Below are 17,029 nucleotides of genomic sequence, written 5' to 3' on the forward strand. Positions count from 1 at the left end.
AGCCTAAACAGTAAAAGAACAAATAAAGAAAGTCTACTGTAGACTTTAAAGTGGGCCACAAAGTAGCAAAAAATAGAAATAGTAGTTTAAAGAATGCCTTCATATACAATTGATTTTTTTTAAGTTTACTAATACCGTACAGACTTCTAGACTATATGTTAAAACTTTGTCTCACTTTGTAGCTTTTAACTCACTGATCTCATAACACTCATGATACCTTTGTGAGTTTTTTCGTTTTGTCTTGTTTTTTTGAGACAGGGTCTCACTCTGTCACTCAGGCTAGAGTGCAGCGTCACACTCATGGCTCACCACAGCCTCGACCTCCTGGACTCAAGTGATCCTCCTGCCTCAGCCTCCCAAATAGCTAAGACTATAGACACGTGCCACCACGCCCAGCTAATTTTTGTATTTTTATAGAGATGGGGTCTCATTATGTTGCCCAGGCTGGTCTCAAACCCTTGAGCTCAAGCAATCTGCCCACCTTGGCCACCCAAAAGTAGGATCCCACACCTGTAATAGGCATGAGCCACCATTCCTGGCCTTGAGAATTTAACTGTAACTTGCAGAAGAGGAAACAGTGGTTGGAGAGGATTAAAATATAGGTGATTCCTCTTTGCTTGATTTGTAGGAGACGTTCACGCCATCAGATAAGTGTTGCTTGTCATCAAGTCTGCCATGAACCAAGGGGAACCACACTTAACTATAAGTAGGTGTTGTTCCAACCCCAGCTGGAGGCTGCCCTGCTGCAGACCACAAAGCTAGCTACTAAACCTCCCTGCACCTTAGTTTCCTCATCTTTCTTTTTTGAAGACAGGGTCTAGCTCTTGTCACCCAGGCTGGAGTGCAGTGGTGCGATCTCAGCTCATCACAACCTCCACCTCCCGGGTTCAAGCAATTCTCCTGCCTCAGTCTCCCAAATAGCTGGGATTACAGGCACCCACCACCGCACCCGGCTAATTTTCATGGTTTTTTTTAGTAGATATGGGGTCTTACTATGTTGGCCAGCCTGGTCTCAAACTCCCGACCTCAGGTGATCCGACTGCCTCGGCCTCCCAAAGTGCTGGGATTACAGGCATGAGCCACTGTGCCCAGGCTCTTTTTCTTCTTTTTTTTTTTTTAAGAGACAGTGTCTCTCTCCATAGCCCAGGCTGGATCACCCCCTCAGCCTCCTAAAGTGCTGGGATTACAGGCATGAGCTGCCATGCCTGGCCATCTTTACAACACAGTTTCCTTTCCACCAATCTCACAAAGCCTGTGAATATCAAATTACCAACTTATTTAACAAATATTTATCAAGTGCCTACTATGTGCAAGGTATGATCCACCTGGGATATGAATTTAATGGAAAATTTAATGGAATTTAATCCCCATACAACTTGTCACCCCTCATGGGCTGAGGCCTTACGGGCTCCATGAACCCAAATCTCTGCTTCATGGAGCTTCTATTGTCATAAGGCAAACAGACAAGAAACCATTTTTTAAAATACAATTTCCAAATATTAGTAAGTGCAGTAAAGGAAAACAAAACAAGATAAGATTATGGAGTGATAGATGGGGTGCTGCTAGTTTAGACCGGAGAGTCACGAAGGCTTCTCTGAGAAGCTGGCATTTAAGAACAGACTGGAATAAGGCTTTGAGGACAACATAAAGAGATACATGGGAGAGAAAAGTGTGCAAAGCGGCAGGTAACCACATGCACAATTAGATGTTAGAGATGAATGTGATTCAAAATTATAAAGGACTCGATTCCATTTCAATTATAACTAGGTGATAAATTATCTTAAGAAGTTTGAACAGGAGGTACCTGAGCAGAAATCTTCCAAAGCAGCCCGTGGAAATTAATGTTAAATGAATAAATAAATGGCAATAGAGGTAACACCCCACGTGTCCAAACACACAGTCTTTAAGTAAATTCCCATTTGGTTAAATATATCAATTACGGAAAAGACTAATTTATAAGTGGATGGTTCGAATGAAGCCATTAAATAACAAGCTCATCACATATTCAATACTACTTTTCAGGGACAGTTGTTATGAAAAATCTTGTGGAGCTGTAGAGTAATCTTTGCTTCTCACTGCCATTCCTGGGGAGAGGGTGGCATTTAATGGCCTCAGCAGGTAGTTCTAAAGAACACGGGAACATCTCTATCAACTAGGCCCATATAACAAAGGTGGCACTGCCCACTGGAGCTTTATGCACTGGGCTCTGGTCAACCTTTTAGGAAAGCTGCCATCACTCTCAACATGTATGGTTCTGCATGGCTCACCGACTACAATGTATAACAACTCTAGTCATCTTCCAGAACCAGGGACAGGTGGCAACAGGATTTCACATGAATATTTACTAGTAAGGACTCACCAATACGGACTCCAGGGGAGAAGGAGCCGTGCAGGCTAGACATACCACCAGCAGTGACATCATCAGCCCACATGCACCCATCTCCTCATCATTCTGCCTCTCTTCCTTTCCGTATTCCTTATCTATATCTACGTGGCCAAGTACCCCTCCTTGATTGATTTATTTATATATTTTTTTTTTGAGACAGAGTATCGCTCTGTCACCCAGGCTACAGTACCGTGGTGTGATCTTGGCTGACTGTAACCTCTGCCTCCTGGGTTCAAGTCATTCTCGTGCCCCAGCCTCCCAAGAAGCTGGGACTATAAGTGTGTGCCACCATGCCGAGCTAATTTTTGTATTTTAGTAGAAACAAGTTTTTGTCATGTTGGCCAGGCTGGTCTTGATCTTCTGGCCTCAAGTGATCTGCCCACCTCAGCCTCTCAAAGTGCTGGGATTATAGGTGTGAGCCACCATGCCCGGCCACCTCCTTGATTTCTTATCCACATTCCTGCCATTCCAGGTTCTTCTGAATTTGACTATCAAATTCCCATCCTTTCTTTCAAAATCTTAGTTAAAGATTCATCCCATGAGGTTGTCCACGTCCAATGACTTCCATCCTGAAAATTGCTGGCAATGTTTTAATTTTTTAATTTAAAAACATGTGTCTTTACAAACTACTGCTATACGCAACAATACAGATGCATCTGACATACATAATGTTGAGTGAAAGAACCCAGACACAAATAATTCATACCATATGATTCAATTTATGGAAAGTTTAAGAACAGACAAAACTAATCACCGGTAATAGAAGTCAGAATAAGGATTACCAGGAGTGGGGAGGAGGCACAAGAAAACCCTCTGAGATGCTGGAAATGTCCTACAGCTTCATCTAGGTGGCAGTTGCATAGATGTATACATATGTAAAAATTAATTGCACTGTAAACATGATTTGAGCCCTTTATGCATAATGCAACTGAAAGATTTTTTTAATAACTCCTTTTTATCATGCTGAGATACTGTTGTGTGAACAGTCTTATATAAACTGGTTGGGGGACTTCTAAATTTTTTTTTTTTTTTGAGACAGGGTCTCACTCCATTGTCCAGGCTAGAGTACAGTGGTGTGATCTCAGCTCACTGCAACCTCCGCCTCCCGGGCTCAAGCCGTCCTCCCACATCAGCCTTCTGAGTAGCTACAGGCACAAGCTACCATGCCCTGCTAATATTTGTATTTTTAGTAGAGACCAGGTCTCGCCGTGTTGCCCAGGCTGGTCTCGAACTCCTGAGCTCAAGTGATCTGCCTGCCTCAGCCTCCCGAAATGCTAGGATTACAAGGGGGAGCCACATTGCCCAGCTGGACTTCTAAACTTTCAAGACAGTCAATTTCTTAACTTTCTGACACATTTGGCACCTTCTATAGCCTGAGGAGGTATCTCTTTCATCTTCCTTCAACAGGGAATTCTACTGGGCCAGCACAGTGACCAGTCTTGATTGTCACCTTTAAAACAATCAAGAGCATGTATATGTCTGTCCTGGGCCAGTAATAAAGAATACTTATTTTGTTTACTTTATGGCCTGCACAGGTTCAATGGACTAGAAAATCCTTTGAACATACCTCTCAAATGGAGTACAATAAATTTCAAATGATAGTAGAATGCCTAAAACAAATGTAATCCTCTTCGGAAACCATTTGGAAGAAAAGCGACTCCCTCCACCCCAGGCAAAAGTTTTGGAAGAGGAGGCAAAATGGTGCATAGGAAAGAGGATCTACTTGGTCAGGCGTTTTCCTGAGTAACCACTGTAGCTTGAAGAAGTCACTTAACCTCTTTGGGTCTCAGTTCCCTGCTAGTAAAATGACCTCCCTTACCTTCCACTTACCCCGGGTAGAAGAATCAAATGACGTGAGACATAACACTTTGGCAAACACACAAACTGCTAATACCAATGGAACGTTTTTTACAAATAAAATTAAATAGACATTTGTGGAATGCCTAGGTTCCAAGAACTTTCATATATGCTGAAGTATTTAATCTTCACAATAAGTCAATGAGGTGGCACCTGGACTCCTACTTCACCAAAGAGGAAACTGAAACTAGGCAGTTAAGGTGCTGCCGGGTCGGACGCGGTGGCTCATGCCTGTAATCCTGGCACTTTGGGAAGCCAAGGCGGGAGGATCACGAGATCAAGAGAGGAGACCATCCTGGCCAACATAATGAAACCCCGTCTCTACTAAAAATGCAAAAATTAGCCAGGCATGGTGGCGCGCGCCTGTAGTCCCAGGTACTGGGGAGGCTGAGGCAGGAGAGAATCACTTTAACCTGGGAGGCGGGGGTTGCAGTGCATGCCACTGCACTCCAGACTGGCAACAGAGCAAGACTCCGTCTCCAAAAAAAGAAAAGGGGGGCGCTGCCCAAGGGCACCCAGCATAGAGGGAAGTAAGCAAGGATTCCCCTCCTCTCCAAATGTGCAAGTAGCCAGTGTGCCTGTTCTAATTCCCCATTTGAATCAGATGACCACAGCAGAAAAGTATCATGCAAGAGTAGGCAACTGTTGACAATTTTTCCCAAATAGCCACTTTTCTCTTAACGACAGACTAAATCAGAAGCCACTGAGCCTTGAAAATCCTAATTTTATTGGCACTACACTGAGTATTCAGCTAAGAAGCAGATGTGCTGACTGCTCCCAGGCATCTTACAGGAAAGTGTATATTTCACCCTCCATAGTCACTATGAAGGGTGGGACCCTATGGATTTACTTAACTACCACAGAATTAAATCTGGCTAACACCAAGGCAACTGGGTTTAAATCTGCCGGGTGATTTTTAAAAACAAAACAAAATAAAAACCTTAAACAGTGCTACATCACAAATCGCTATTTGCAAGCACACACTTCCTAAAACAAAACAGTCCTCAGCAGATTTTGCTGTTTTGCCCCGTAAACTACTTTCTCAGTTATATAAAACTACAAATTGCAATCTGAAGGCTTTGCAGGCTTGAATTTCCATCTTTCCTGAAAATTTCTGAGGACACAGAATTAAACTTGGACATCTTTCTCTCAGGCTTTTTGTATTGTGCCTGCCAAATGAAACATTTTTTCCTTTGTATGCTTGGCTTTATGATACTGTATTTTAGAGAAGTCACCACAGGATATAATTGTAGGCAATAAACTTATGTGGCTAAAGATTGATCTTTTAAAACAACATCTTATCCACCTCCCTCCATGTTTTGTATTTTGCTGTGACAATGTTGCCTATTGGAAGCATTGCCAAAAAGATATTTCTAATTTAGTTTCTGTTTGCAAACCAACAACCAATTTGATACAAAATATCACTTTAAAAAGGCAGTCATGGGCCTTGTGTGGTGGCTCAGGCCTGTAGTCCCAGCACTTCGGGAGGCGCAGGCAGGCAGATCACCTGAGGTCAGGAGTCTGAGACCAGCCTGGCCAACATGGTGAAACCCTGTCTCTACTAAAAATACAAAAAAAATTGGTGGCACTTGCCTGTAATCCCAGCTACTCGGGAGGCTGAGGCAGGCGAATTGCTTGAACCCAGGAGGCAGAGGTTGCAGTAAACTGAGATCACACCACTGCACTCCACTACAGCCTGGGCGACAGTGTGAGACTCCGTCCCAAAAAAAAAAAAAAAGGTACTCATGGCAAGAGGAAACTCGGGGGATGGAAGAATTCATAACACTGGGTTGTGGTGATGGATGTACAACTACATACATTAATTCAAAAGCAGCTGACTGCATAGTTACAGTGGGCAACTTTTATGATCTATAAATTATACCGCAATAAAACTGTTTAAAATGTGTGCCCATGATTCACAAAGTGAGATTTTTCAGATTTTAAGTGTTAGTCAAATTCATATTAAAAGCATTGGTTTAGGCTAGGCGTGGTGGTTCATGCCTGTAATCCCAGCACTTCGGAAGGCCAAGGCAGGCCAATTGCTTGAGCCCAGGAGTTCAAGACCAGCCTATTAAACATGGCAAAACCCAGGTTGGCGAAATATCTCTATAAAAACTACAAAAATTAGCCAGGCATGGTGACATGCACCTGTGTCCCAGCTACTTGGGAGACTAGGGTGGAAGAATCACCTAAGCCCACTGCACTCTAGCCTGGGAAACAGAGTAAGACTCTGCCTCAAAAAAGCCTCAAAAAAAAAAAAAAAGGCAAAACAAAAAACATTGATTTTTCTTCTTTCTGTGCTGCAAGGGTATTTGTCTAAAACACGCTTTCTCAACTTCTGTTAATTCTATTAATATTCTGGACCAGATAATTCTTTGTTGGGGAGAGTTGTCCTGTGCACTGTGGGATGTATAGCAATATTCCTGACCCACTCACTAGTTGCCAGTTGCATTCCCTCCTCCCAACTGCAAAGATTGAAAATGTCTCCAGACATTGTCAAATGTCCCCTGGGAGGTGAAATAGCTCCTTGGTGAGAGCCACTGCTCTAGATGCTGACAATTGAAAAAGACATTTGCTCTCTGGGGGAGTGATTGACAAATACAAAGGTGTTGGGGGCGCTCTCCAACTGTAAGTCTTGTTCTAGTGCCCCACCCACCAGCCCTTAGCCAACAAAGGATGCTTTTTCTTTTATGGTAGCACATCCACCTATGCTCTCTGTATATGCTACAGCCAGTGCTACTTCTAGATTATAAATCATTATTATTATTATTTTGAGACAAGGTCTACTGCAGTGGCATGATCTCAGCTCACTGCAACTTCTGTCTCCTGGGCTCAAGCCATCCTCCCACCTCAACCTCCTGAGTAGCTGGGGACTACAGGCATGCACCACCATGCCCGGCTAATTTTTGTAGAGACAGGGTTTCACCATGTTGCCCAGGCTGGTCTCGAACTCGGGAGCTCAAGTAATCTGTCTGCCTTGGCCACCCAAACTGCTGGGATTACAGGCATGAGCCACCACGCCCCGGCCCTGTTTTTTCAATTAAGACTAATTTTATAGTCCTGTGTCCATGAAACTCCTTAAATGTGGCACCTTGCCCAGAACCTACGCAACTGGGTTCTCCATAAATGCTTCGTGGCCACTGGCTCTGATATATGAGTAAAGCACCAGGCAATTCAGTTTAGCCAGCATTAACCTAGCATCTTTATGTTCTAGGAATTCTGGGGACACTTTTTTCTTTTAACTTTAAGGTTGAAGTCATGATCACCACCTTATACATGCAGTCATTGAGGCTCAGAGAAAAACTAAGTGACTTGTGCCTAAGATCACACAAGTGGCAGAGCTGGGGTGGATTCAGGACTGAGTCTGTTGCTCTTACTCGACTTCCAAGTTAACAGTGTCTCCCCTACCTTCTGAGGGCTTGCCATGGGCAACACACCATGCTGGATGTCTAATACAGCCCATTTTAAAACCTCACTGTTATGCCATGAGGGGGGTAGCATCATTCCTTTACAGACAGGAAAATAAAGGCTTAAATGAAATCCTTATCCAAGGTTGCCGAGCTGGATATCCCAAAATTTGAACTCAGATTAGTCTGAACTTGGAAGCCCATGTTAACCACTACACCCTATTGTCTCCCCTTATGTATTAATATAAATGGCCTGTTCCTTTAGGAAGGGTTAGTCAATGGGTTTTGTTTCTCTTTTGAAGTTAGTAGATGATACACTTTAATTCAAGAAGACTGGGATTTGGCCTACTCATACATTCACTTGAAGTTTCTTTTATAACATTAAAAACCCAATCCCAAGCAGGCATGGTGGTGCAGGCCTGTAGACCCAGCTACCCAAGAGGCTGAGGTGGGAGGATCAAGTGAGTCAAGGGGTTCAAGGCTACAGTGAGCTATGATCATGCCAGTGCACCCCAGCCTGGGCAACAGAGCAAGACCCTGTCTCTAAAATAAATAAATAAATACGCCAGGTGTGGTGGCTCACACCTGTAATTCCAGCACTTTGGGAGGTCGAGGCAGGCAGACTGCTTGAGCCCAGGAGTTTGAAACCAGCCTGGCAAACATGGAGAACCCCATCTCTACCAAAAAGTACAAAAATTAGCTGAGTGTGGTGGTGCATGCCTGTGGTCTCAGCTACTCAGGAGGCTAAGGCGGAAGGATCACTTGAGCCTGGGAGGTGTAGGTTGCAGTGAACCAAGATCACACCACTGTACTCCTGCCTGGGTGACAGAGCAAGATCCTGTCTCAAAAAATAAATAAATAAATAAATAAGCCAATCCTATCAATATCTGTGGGATACCTAGAACTGTCCTGTATGACAAATCTCTACTCAGTTGTCAAGAAGTGATTAAGTTATAATTCCACAACTGCTATCATCACAGCTAATCATTTCTTGCACTTTCTCTTCTCTGGTTCATTCGCTTAGTCAATACTAAGAATCTAAGATTCGAAATGCATATCAAATAATCGTACAAATCATAAAAATCATAAGAAAAGCACCAGAAAGAGTACAGATGAATTTGGATAATTTCTAATGGGAAGGCTGCTCAGGAGGGTAAAGGAAAGGCAAGGAATCTGAGTTCTGTAGGAAGAGTTGGGAGCTAATTTTCAAGTGTGGAAAGAAGAGCTTCCAGTCCCAGGGAACAGCATGTGCAAAGCCCCTCACCCCACCTCACCCCTTACTAGGTGAAAGGAAACCATGTGCCTGAAGCCTTGAAAAGGAGCCACAGACAGCAGTAGCCGGGCCATGCAGGGCCTTCTGGACCACAATAAAGAGAAATTATAGGGCCTGAAATTGGGGTATAACATGGTCAGATCTACTTTTTTTTTTTTTTTTTTTTTTTTTTTTTTTTTTGAGACAGAATCTCGCTCAGTCACCCAGGCTGGAGTACAGTGGCGCAATCACAGCTCACTGCAACCTCTGCCACCACTCCTGGCTAATTTTTTATTTTTTGTAGAGACGAAGTCTCACTATATTACCCAGGCTGGCCTCAAACTCCTGGACTCAAGTGATCCTCCCGCCTCAGCCTCCTAAAGTGCTGGGATTACAGGTATGAGCCACTGCGCCTGGCCTAGATCTACATTTTTAATGATCACTCTGGCTGTGCCACACATAAGCAAAATGACTCTGAAGCAACCTTTACCAGGACACAGTTCAAAGATCTGGATCCTGCAAAACAAGTTTGTTTGTTTCTTTTCTTTTTCTTTCTTTCTTTTTTTTTTTTTTTTTTTTTTTTTCCTTTTTCTTTTTCTTTTCTCTGGGGTGTGGCACATCACCCTGGCTGAGTTAGCTCCCTTCTTTTTTGGTTTTGTTTGTGAAGTTTAAAGGCCAGATTTATATCAGGCCTGGGACCTGTTTTTCTTTCAAAAGCCCCCCAGCAAACTACCTTATCTCTTTCTAGATCCCTCCTCATTCTCTAATCTCTCTAATCTAACTTGCCAAGGGGCCTGTGGCAAAGGTAGAGCAATCTGTCCTTTCGGGCTTGCTCATAGTAAGTGCAGAAACAAGCCAAGAGAGAACCACAGATTCTGCTCTCTTACCCTCCCTATTATCCAATCGAGCCCAGTTAATTTTTTTTTTTTTTTAAAGCAAATCTGAGATAGTGTCACTCCCCAGGTTAAGATTCCTGCACTCCTCAGTGCCCTCTTGGCCACGTACCCCTCACCCCCAACCAGGTGGCCCTAGGCAACAAAGGTCTGGCTGGAGTTGGCCCACCTCCAAGCTTCCAGAACTGCTTTCAGTTTCTCCACTACAAGAAGCTTCACCCCACCCCACTCTGCCCTGCCAAGAGTTCTTAGCAGCCACTGACACTTCCTCCAGGAAGGCAATCCCACCCTACCAGTGCCCCAGTCTATGAATTGTCCTGCTCTGGGTCCGCAAGTACTCCAAGAAAGTAGTTTTTCTGAACTTCTCTGTAATTCTGGTTCACTGCCCTCCTCCCTAGGCCCCAACACATGCATGCACACACATGCACTTGTGCACACACACAGTAAGTAACTCCTGAAGGACAAATTCTGTGTGTCATAGGCCCAGCACCTAGCACAATGCCTGACACCCAGTTGGTAACCCTCCAAATATTTACTGAATGAATGGACACATAAAAATGAACACTTTCAGCCGGGCATGGTGTCTCATGCCTATAATCCCAGCACTTTGGGAAGCCAAGGCGGGCAAAGTGCTTGGGCTCAGGAGTTCGAGAACAGCCTGGGCAACAAGGTGAAACCCTGTCTCTACAAAGAATACAAAAAATAATAATAATAGTGTACTGGTGCATGCCTGTAGCCCCAGCTAGTCAGGAGGCTGATGTAGGAGGATCACCTGAGCCCAGGGAGATTGAGTCTGCAGTGAGCTACAATCATGCCACTGCACTCCAGCCTGCAGGCAGTGTGAGATCCTGTTTCAAAAAAAAAAAAAAAAAAAAAAAGGCCTTAAAATAAATTTTCTATTTCTCTTGTTTGGTCATGAAAGTGACCAGAAAACACTCAAATCTCAAACTTTGGAAGTGGTGCTACATCTCACCCATGGAAATTTGAAAAGATCAAAAACATCAATGCAGGCCACATATGCTCATGGTTTTAGACAAAACCAAAACTTCAGGAAAGTTTTCAGATATTAAAGCTACAGCAGGCAGCAGGAAGTCTTTAAGAGGTGCTGGTAATGATAACCCAATAAACAAATGTTAAAATAAAGCCAGGACAGAAACACTGAGTTGACACAGTTCCTGCATGAGCCCACTTTGGCTGCAAAACGCCAAGGCCACCAAGTAATTGACCTTGCTTTTTTTTTTTCATAGGTTTTGGGGGAACAGGTGGTGTTTGATTACATAAATTCTTGAGTGGTGATCTGTGAGATTTTGGTGTATCCATCACCCAAGCAGTATGCCCTGAACCCACGACCTTGTTCTTAATTCTGTACCTAGCTCTCCCTTCTGCCTACTACAGTCAGTGGCCTGTTCTCATTCATCTAATGCCCTTCATGATCAACTCCTGGGCTTGCACCTTTCAAAAAGCACACTCCCCACTTCATCTTTTTTGCATTCCTTCTTCAGAAATAACCACACGGCATTATTATTTGTTTCTGTCTTTTCTGCTAAATTCAACGGGGACAAATAATATACTGTCCAGGTCTGAATTGGAATGTGGTCTGTGGACTAGCGTAGTGCCACTTGGGAGTTCGTCAGAAATGCAAACTCTTAGCTTCCACCTCAGACCACCTGATTCAGAATCAGCATTTTAACCAGCTTCCCCAGGAGATTCCCATGCACATGAAAGTTTGAGGAGCACTGGGCTAGATCCCACATTCACTCAACAAATATTTATCGAACCAGTATAGGATACAGAGGTGCTCAACATAAACATGAGGATACGGTGTGGAAAAAGAGCAAGCACAGACATTCCATTGTGACTAAGAAGCTCCTGTAAGTACTAAGAAGAGTATAACCCAGATGTTCCAGTAGAATAAATAATAGTTATATCAAAATTCAGAAGTGGCCACTGCAGCTTGGTTGTGGGAATTGGGAATCCGGAATCTGGGAACTTGACCCTCTTTGCAGCAGGCAGGAAGAATACAGGGAGGTGTGTGAGTGTGTGTGAGTGTGTCTCTTCCCTGCCTCTGCCACAGGCCGCAGGAGCTGACAAGGCCAAGTCCCCGCCCCCCTCAGCTGTCACCCTGTCAAAACAAAGCCGCTGCTGACAGCGCAGGGCCAGCCTGCCCCGCGGCCTCGGGCAATCCTCCCACCTCGGGAGCACGGCCCCCACATCTGGATCTGCAGCTGGGGATGACAGGGTGCCTAAACTGGCACGGAGAGTGGGTAGCAAGAAATGGGTGTCCTCAAACCAAGCAGTAGCGTCCGCGGCGCTGGGCTGTCACCTTGCCAAATCCTGTTTACACCTCGAGCAGCTGGGACAGCGTTTTAACTAAACAAGTAATAATACAATAATGACAGGGCTGTCACTGCGCGCGGCAGCGCCTCCGCCCCCAGCCGAGGGCGTCAGGCGCCACAAGACCCTCGCCTCGGGCTCTGCCCACCTTCGCACCCCGCGCTTTCCTCCCCTTCGCTTTCCCAAAGCGCCAGGAGTCCGGGAGTCTTCTCCACCCCGACTTCTTGCACCCAGTTCCTCCCAGTGGGACACGGGAAGGGATCGACTGCAGAAGGGACCACTCAGTCCCCCAAAAGATGTTTCCCTGCCCCTGGGTCGCCCACCACATGGAGAGCACCGCTCCACTCCCGCGAAAGTGACTCCAGCGAGCTCCTACAGAGCAACAAAACCCCAGAGTAGCCCGGGAGCTCGGATTCCGAAGCTACTCCTTTCAAGCGGAAGGAATGAAGGGCTCTCCGTCTTAGTGATCCCCTTCTTCAAACCCAGCAGGACTCTTCTCCAAGAAGAAGCTAATTGGGCTCGGGCGACAAGAGCACTTCCGCGGTGCAGCGGCCCCAGGCGGGAGGCGGGAGGCGAGAGGCAGAAGGCAGAAGGCAGAAGGCAGAAGGCGGGAGGCGGAGGTGGAAGCGGGAGGGGGAGGGGGGTCCCGCGGGCTGGGCCCCTAGCACCCATCCGCGGTCCGAGAACGGCGAGCGCGTACCTTGCAGGCGGAGTACACTCCGAGTTTTTCCAGTTTCTTGGCCCGCGGAGCGGAGCGTAGTTGCGCCTTCTTCACGGCGATTCGGGCCGAGCCACCGCCTCCCGGTCCTTCGGCCGTGCCCGCTGCAGCCACTGCCGTTGCCGGACCGCAGGCGCCCGAGCCCCCGGCAGCAGCGGCGCAGGGGGAGCCCTGCGGGGGCGCGGGCGGCAGCACTACGGGCTGCGGGGGCAGCGCCCCGGGCCCGGCCCCTGCCCCGGCTCCTGCCCCGCAGCCGCCCGGCCCGGCCCCGCCAGCCTCGGACATGCCGCCCCGGAGCACGGCAGGAGGCGCCGAGTGTCAGGCGCCGCCGCCGCCGCCGCCAGGGTCTCCCTCTCGGGCTCTGGTCGTCGGGAGAGCGAGACCCTCCCCCCACGCCCTCCCGCCCCCTTCGCCCACCCCCCTCCCCGCCCCCGCCCTCCCCCTCGCGCGCCGCTCGCCGGGCTAGCTCCGGCCGGGCCCCGCGAGCTGATGGTGGCGGCGGCGGCGGCGGCGGCAGCTGCTCCCCCAGGAGGGAGGGGACTAGCGGCTCCGCTGCCGCTGCCGCTGCCGCTGCCGCTGCCACCGCCGCCACAGCACACGCCCTTCCTTGGTTATCCTGCCCGGGACTCTGCTCCGCGCCCTGGCTGCGGACATGTTCCTCGGGGCTGCGGACTGGGTGTGCGTGCGGGCGGGTGCCAGCCTCGCAGTGTGTGCCGGGGCCGGGAGGCCCCCCACGGCTTCTTTTCCGCTGCCCGCGGGGTTTGCACCCCCCACCCCAGTGCCTCGACACCTACTGCTCGCCCGCCAGGGGGCGAGGCCAATCCCTGGGTGTGGGTGAGGGTGGGGACGAGGGTGGGGGTAGGGGACTGGATCCCAGGCACCTGCTGGCCACCTCCCCCCTCCGCGGCCCCCCATCCGACCCCCGCACGCCCGCACCAGTGGGAGGGGGCCGCCTCTCAGTCATTTGTCCTTCCACTCTCTTCCACCCTGTCTCTGAGCAGAGACAACTTCCTCCACCCTAGCGGGAGCCAGAGGAAAAAAAAAATATTTTTGAAAAGTACCCGTCCATGCTAATCCTTTTCTTTGTTGCTAATTCACCAAAATAAAAGCGTGATGTTTTCCCTTTCTCTTTTTAAATACTTTCTGTCAAACTATGTTTTAATATAATTAACACTTTCTTCCTATAGCAATTTGCGGGTCAAATCTGCCAGAGGAGGGGGAAAAAACTTACTATTCCCTGTACTTTTTGTTTGAAAGTGCTGGTTGCTAAAAGAACGATTGTCTAAAAGCATTGTCAAAATAAAAACTATGTGCAGTGGAAAAAGTTTGAATACAAAAAGTTTGTTAACAGGATTCGTTTCTGGGTGGTGGTTCTATCACGTTACGTAGTTTTCAAAATTGTACCACCAGCGTGCATATTAACCAGGAAAAAGATATAAGCATCATTCAAAAGAATAAATACCGATTTTGGCCTCAAACTTAAAAAAAAAAAAAAAAAAAAAAAAAAAAAAAAAACCCTCAACTCAGTTTTCAACTCTTGTTGAAAACTGTTGTTTTCTCTGTTGATGACTGTGGAGCATACGTGTCAGTGCTGCGTTTGAAAGTGGCGTACGGTTGATCGCCTTCTTAAAGCAGGTTTTAAAAGTCCAGGGCTGTTTCTCAGGACCCTTCAGAAGTGCCCTACTTTTTGTTATATGCAATGTGGGTCATAATGTGCTTATTATCAGATTTTATGCATGCTATATAGCTCTCAGGCCAGACGCCTTAAGGGGTGTGCTTTTCGTTGGAAACATTCCCCTTCTCCTTTTTCCAGATTCTCTGTGTTATTTTGACTTGTAATGCAGTGTAATACATAAACATGGGAAGGTGGGGGACTTTGTAGATCTAAACAGTGATATTAGTTTAGACAGGGCAAAAGGCAATATTCTCTCCCAACTTGAGTCCAGTCTTGAGGGGATGAAATGGCAGATTCTTATCAGGTTCCGTTCAGGACAATTAACTTCAGTGCTTCCTTTCTTAGCTTGACGTGCTTCACGTTACCAGTGTTACTCTCTCCTGACTCTGCTGAGAAATTTCGCAGATTTTTGCCATTCTCCTCAAAGCAGGGTGAGAGTCTTAAAGGCTGTGCTTCTCTGATCAAACTCTAACATGGATTTAACAAATACTAATAAGAGCTTGGGTTCTACCTTGTAGGCGTTTGTCAAACTGATGGAATGGTCCACTTGAGATTTGTACATTTCACTGGATGTAAATGTTGCCTCAAAATTTTTTAAAAAAAGAAAAGAATTACAAGCATTGAACTCTATTTAATGGTGCTCTTTGTACTTTGAGATGCGTCAAAAATAAGATGTATGGATGCCTCTATGCATGGGTAAAGGGTGGATGAACAGAGATACGATAAAGCAAATAGGGGACCATACTATAGTAGAGTCTAGGTAATGGGCACACTGCGCAATTCTTTCAACTTTTCTGTATGTTTGAAAATTTTCACAGTAACATATTGGGGGAGGGAACCCGGATTTAACATTAAGTCACCTATCACCTCCTCCTCCCAAGCGTCCCTCAGAATTCAGGAGGCAGACAATTTCCAGGATGTTTTGAAGCAGAATTAGCCATTCTCCTTTCAATCCACTCTGAAAACCATCACTGTCTGTGTGGCGAATGGCTTGTGCCATTAACTGAACATTATTTTTCATTATTTCCCTGCTCAGAGTACCCAGATGACATACTGCCTTAGGCTGAAGGCCCGCAGTTTCAAGACCTATTCAAAGTGTGTTATGAGCACCAGGCAAGGAAATTTCAAGGGCAAAGGATTCAGGAGGCTTATTGCTTTTCCATAACTAGGTTGTTGTAAGCATTCAATATGCTCTTTCTGTGCACACAGTACTTTTAAGAAATGACTACCAAGAAAATAAAAGGCAATGTTTTCATTTACAAAGTGTTTACCACTTACTGAGGTAAAGAAGCTACATTCAGGAAATAAAAGCCTGGAGAGTGGGCATAGTAGAGGCAGGCTGACCACTGGAGGTTACTTGTGGTATATTCACACAATAGAATATTTTATAGCTGTTACACAGAATGACCTTTATAAAAATATAATAACATAGATCTCTAAGAAACACTGTTGAATAAATCTCAGTGCAGCAGTTATGTTAAAAACAAACTCACACTGACATATAAGCACAATTTTGTATATGTTCAATAAAGGCATGGGAAATTCAAAAGTAATGAAAAGATTTTAAAAGGTGCATAGCAATAAAATAAAATTTCAACTTCACAACATGATATTATATAACAAGAAGTTGACAAGGTCCACCCCTTCCCATTCTCCCTGGTGCTGCAGTATACTTCAGCCAAACTCAGGAAACGCTTTCCTACCTCAGGGCCTTTGCATTTGCTGTACTATGCGGATACCCTCCACCAAACAGCATGGCTAGCCCTGTACATCTGGTATTCCTTGCTCCAAGATGCCTTCCTAAGAAAGGCAAGTTTTGTGGTCATCTATTGTTATATCATCTAGCAGAGTTTCTTGCCATATTGCTTCCTACCAAGGCTACACAGCTTCTGTAATGTACCAGTAACCCTGGATCCCACAGATGGATTGAAATTGTCCCCAGTAAAGGCACAGACGCTAAAGGTACAGATCAAGTGGTCAAAAGTCAAGGTGCAGGTTTGACCCAGCACATGGCCCATGACTGACATTCTTCCCAGCCACCTGCTTTTAGAAACAGCAGTTGGATATGAGTGTGAAATAAAGAGACGTGAGGTCAATGTCTCAGTGGGGCCCCTTGGGCCAACCTTCCTCTGAGGGAAGTGGCTATAATTACTGAACATTTATTTTAAATTAAATAAAATAAATCCTCCTAGGAAAAAAGTATTGAAAATAATAATAAAATGAATCCTAGGATGGGGAAACATAAAATCCCCTTCCCTAGTTTTCAAGCATTTATAAATTAAATCATCATTTCCAGTGTGAATCTTAACCATGTCCCAAATACCATTAGTGCTCTTTTTTTTTTTTTTTTTTTTTTTTTGAGACGTAGTCTCCCTCTTTTGCCCTGGCTGGAGTGCAGTGGCGCTATCTCAGCTCGCTGCAACCTCCACCTCCTGGGTTCAAGTGATTCTCCTGCCTCAGCCTCCCGAGTAGCTGGAATTATAGATGCCCACCATCACACCCAGATA

The 17,029-nt window shown here is 45.9% G+C and overlaps 2 protein-coding genes across 3 annotated transcripts in view; one reads left to right on the forward strand and one right to left on the reverse strand.

The window, feature by feature from the left end:
* Positions 1–13,631, reverse strand: part of KAT2B (lysine acetyltransferase 2B) — a 116,829-nt gene extending 103,198 nt beyond the window's left edge. Inside the window, exon 1 of one of the 2 annotated variants that reach the window (XM_050777276.1) lies at positions 12,830–13,631. In XM_050777276.1, the coding sequence (XP_050633233.1) occupies positions 12,830–13,132 (303 nt within the window). In that variant the 5' untranslated portion in view covers positions 13,133–13,631. The remainder of the gene's footprint in view (positions 1–12,829) is intronic. The other variant, XM_050777282.1, reaches the window with a different exon arrangement.
* Positions 1–17,029, forward strand: part of LOC126946724 (non-histone chromosomal protein HMG-17-like) — a 1,084,902-nt gene that overhangs the window by 727,349 nt on the left and 340,524 nt on the right. The gene's annotated exons all lie outside the window — the stretch shown is intronic.

The sequence above is a fragment of the Macaca thibetana genome, chromosome 2 (genome assembly GCF_024542745.1).
Source record: "Macaca thibetana thibetana isolate TM-01 chromosome 2, ASM2454274v1, whole genome shotgun sequence".
Taxonomy (NCBI): domain Eukaryota; kingdom Metazoa; phylum Chordata; class Mammalia; order Primates; family Cercopithecidae; genus Macaca; species Macaca thibetana.